We start from the raw sequence: 3767 nt of genomic DNA, 5'->3' as shown, positions 1-3767 counted from the left end.
CACCATCACAAAGAACAGTATTAGTAGAAATAGGAGACTTGTGGTCTAATTCAGTTCTCACTTTGGATTCTATAGCATCTCTTACTAAGAATTTGGTGAAAAACAGGGAGATTCTTACTCCTTTAATAACTGTCCATAAGCAGAAGTGAAAAAACAAAAGAAAGCTAACATAATGTGATGGGCCTTGTTGATTAAAAATCAGTAAACTTGAATACATTTTAATATGCTGAATCTTGAGTCATACATATAAACCAATGATTAATATACTACGGAACTTTACAAACATAAAATCTCATCTGTTGCAGAACTTCAAAATTAATGGAATCAATTTCTTCTCCCTTTTAATTAATTATTCTTTCCATAGAAAGTCCTAAAACTGAGTAATCATTGGCATACCTATAATTTCACAAATGTCATCAAAACATGATGCTTTTTGTCAAAATGATATAGAAGCAATTTCAACTGAGGTCAAGAATCTTAAATTCTCTCAAAACATATTTTCAATTCTTTGTGCTCCATGTCACATAAAAAAGAAATGAGGGTAGTTGGACTCATGTAGTTTCTCTCAGCCAAATAATGTCATTAACCTTCCCAATGTCTCCATGCCAGAAAATCCAGTACTTAAGTGCTTTACTATAAAGCATCTCCAGTTCTAAAAGAAATAGCTTTTATTTTTTTACTGATTTTTTTTAAGAAGGCTGAGGCAGTGCCCTTTACTTAGCGAAGACCAGCCACTGACTTCCTTCCTGCACCAGCTTTCCAAGAGGACACTAAATGCCTTTTTGCCCTGATATTTTTACCACGGGTTTTACGGGGCTTCTCTTCTTTGTGTACCTTCACGTGCTGCCTCAGATGAGAGCTCTGGCTGAAGCATTTGCCACATTCACTGCACTGGTAGGGTTTTTCCCCTGTGTGGGTTCTCTGATGTTGAATAAGGTGGGAACTCTGGCTGAAACATCGGCCACATTCGTCACACTGATAGGGTTTTTCTCCAGTATGAATTCTCTGGTGCTGAATGAGATTTGAACTCTGTTTAAACCTTTCTCCACATTCATCACATTTATAGGGCTTTTCCCCAGTATGGATCCGTCGATGCTGAATGAGATTAGAACTCTGAAAGAAACTTTTCCCACAATCAGCACATTTATGGGATTTCTTTCCAGTATGAATCTTCTGGTGCTGAAAAAGAGTTGAACTCTGACTGAAACTCTTTTCACATTCAATACATTTGTAGGGTTTCTCATCCAAGCTTCTTCTCAGTCTACTCAAGCCTGAGTCGAATCGAACAGTCATTCCCCATTTCTGCCGCTGCCGGCCTGTTTTGCGCTTGTTCTCACAGGCTTTTCCTTGGCTTGAACTCCGAGTAACATCCCCTTTAGGCTTCCCTAATCTCATGGTGAATAGCCAAATGTATTCGCAAGAGAGTCTGCTGTCTTCTTCTGAACTAATGTCTCATTTTCTAGAACTACATAGCTCAGAATTTTCTTTTCTAGATTGTAATGATCCAACAAAGAGGACAATTCTTTGAAAACTCGTTAGAGGCAGAGCTGAGGTCCGGAGCCGCGTCGTCCAGGGCCGAGTCCAGCGCTCCGAACGGTGCTCAGCACGCTTCCCCAGCAGGTACGAGCGCTGGGTACACTCGGGAGCCACTCGTCGTGCGACCCCAGCCAACTGGAACGCGCCTGTTGTCTCATACGTGATACTGGGAGGATGGTAGTAATAAGTCATCATCAGGACGTTAGCAGTGTAAATGGGCAACATACGTAAGCCACGCAGAACGGCCCTATACTGCTGTGTTCAACATATTTAGTCTTTAGGCGCGTCTAGCGACGGAAGGATCAGGGACTGGGGCTCCCGGGCCCGAGCCCGGCCCCGTCCGCCTCCGGCCCCAACCCGCTGAGGCCCCTGAAGGCCTCTCCCCGCCGCCGCCTCCACCCGCCGCCGGCCAGCGCGGCCCTCCCGCCCCGCCCCCGTGAGGCCTAGAGGGCCAAAGGGCCCGAGGCGGCCGCTAGGCCGCTTCCCACGGCCGCAGCACCCCGACTCCCGCACCCCCGCGCGCCCCAGGCCCACTCACCTCCAGTCTGTGTCTTTTGAGTGGGGAACCTGATGTATTTACATTTAGGGTTGTTATTGAAGCATATTGTCTTACTTCTGGCATTTTATCAATTTTCATTTGGATGTTTTAAATACCTCTTGTTCCTTCCTTTCCCTTTTATTGTTTGTCTCTGGTATTTGTGTTTTTGTTTGTTTGTTTGTTTGTTTTTTGAAGTGGTAAGATACAGTTTCTTTTTCTCACTTGCACATTTGTTTTACTGCTAAGTTTTGTTCTTTCTTGTGCATTCACGGTAGTGATTATCATTTTTTGGATTCCACTGATTGGTGCAGCAGTGGCATGGATGGCTGTGGGTAGTGGCAGCAGCAGCAGTGGGAGCTGTGTGTCAGGTGGCAGCAGTGTGTGATTCTGTGCTTGTCCAGGCTGGCTATTGCTTCAGCATTGGCATGGGATCCTGTATGCAGCTGGTCTGGTGGTGCAATAGCAGTGGTGTGGAGAGCTGCCAATGGTGGCAGCCATACAGCAGGTGGCTATGGCAGGGAGGGTACTGCACACAGCCAGGCTGGCTGTTGTGGTGGCAAGAGTGGTGATCCCATGCATACAGCCACTTTGACTGGTGCTACAGCAGGGGTGTGGATGACTGCCTCAGCTTCTTTTAATAAGTACCTTTTTATTGCACTTTTTAAATTTTATCAAGCAAGACAATCAGTATATCAGTAAGTTTCCTTGTGCTATAAGTTTTATGAGACATCTGGTCTCTAGGCCAGGCTTTTCTACTCTATTGTTTTGTCTCAGTGTACTTAGGACTTGCACATATCTTTGAGAGATTTTGAATATTCCTATTCAATATTCTCTTTTTACAGTTATTATTCCCCCTCATATAATTTTTTCTTAAAGTCCAATTTTAATACATTAATAATTTTGGTTATTTCCCTCAGGACCACCTAAAGATATCTTTCCCCATCTTCTTCAGTCTTTACTTTGAAATAAAATCCTATTCAAGACAAAAACATTTTTGACTTAAATTCTCCCACTACCTGGGCCACAAAATTTTATAATAGGTGAATAGTTAGATCAGATTGGGTATGTTCATGGTGGAATGGTCATAGACTAGGTGTGTAGTTAGAGACTATTAAAGTCAGGTCAGGTGCTTACACTTCTGTCCTGATTTTTTATCTGCAACTCTCTTTCTACCTTTCTTGTTTTCTTTATTTTATTTTCTCCATTATAAAATATTTTCTCCGTTACAAATATTCTTATCACCCTTAAATACAGTCCACTGAATTTTGCTTGTATTTAAGAAACATTATTCTGCCTATTCTCTATAACAATATTATATTTTAAATGTTTCTGTGAAAAAATAATAAAATAAAATAAAATGTTTCTGTGATATATATATTAATTTTATTTTCAGAAAATACCAGCAAGATAATAATGCTTTCTATGCAGAAGACAAATGACAGCTTGTTAATTGAGAAATAAAATTAGATACATAACAAATGATGTGGCTTTTATTTAAATTAACTGCAGCATCTAGAAATTCCATCTGCTATAAAGGCAATTACTTTATAGTACATAAATAATTATCTTGAAGGAAACTGACTTTAAAAAGAAAATTCATGGCTTCATTTTTACAAACAAGTCTCAGGTAAGTATACATTAAAAGATAAACAGATAAATATGAGACTGATTAAATGATTCTTCTAAAATTTGT

The 3767-nt window shown here is 40.8% G+C and overlaps 1 protein-coding gene across 1 annotated transcript; it reads right to left on the bottom strand.

Moving 5' to 3' along the window:
• Nucleotides 1-688: 688 nt before the first annotated feature.
• On the bottom strand, nucleotides 689-1553 carry LOC134380690 (zinc finger protein 22). The gene is made up of 2 exons (XM_063100787.1): nucleotides 1533-1553; nucleotides 689-1484 (listed from the first exon to the last, which is right to left on the bottom strand). The coding sequence occupies exon 2, from the start codon at nucleotides 1393-1395 to the stop codon at nucleotides 718-720; it is 678 nt and encodes a 225-aa protein (XP_062956857.1). The 5' UTR covers nucleotides 1396-1484; nucleotides 1533-1553; the 3' UTR covers nucleotides 689-717.
• Between the last annotated feature and the right edge of the window lie 2214 nt (nucleotides 1554-3767).

This window comes from Cynocephalus volans, chromosome 6 (genome assembly GCF_027409185.1).
Source record: "Cynocephalus volans isolate mCynVol1 chromosome 6, mCynVol1.pri, whole genome shotgun sequence".
In the NCBI taxonomy this organism is placed as follows: domain Eukaryota; kingdom Metazoa; phylum Chordata; class Mammalia; order Dermoptera; family Cynocephalidae; genus Cynocephalus; species Cynocephalus volans.
This window is presented reverse-complemented; position numbering and strand designations above follow the sequence as displayed.

What these genes read in the sequence shown, in the direction of transcription:
- LOC134380690 (XM_063100787.1), bottom strand. Translation starts at nt 1,395, where the DNA reads ATGAGATTAGGGAAGCCTAAAGGGGATGTTACTCGGAGTTCAAGCCAA.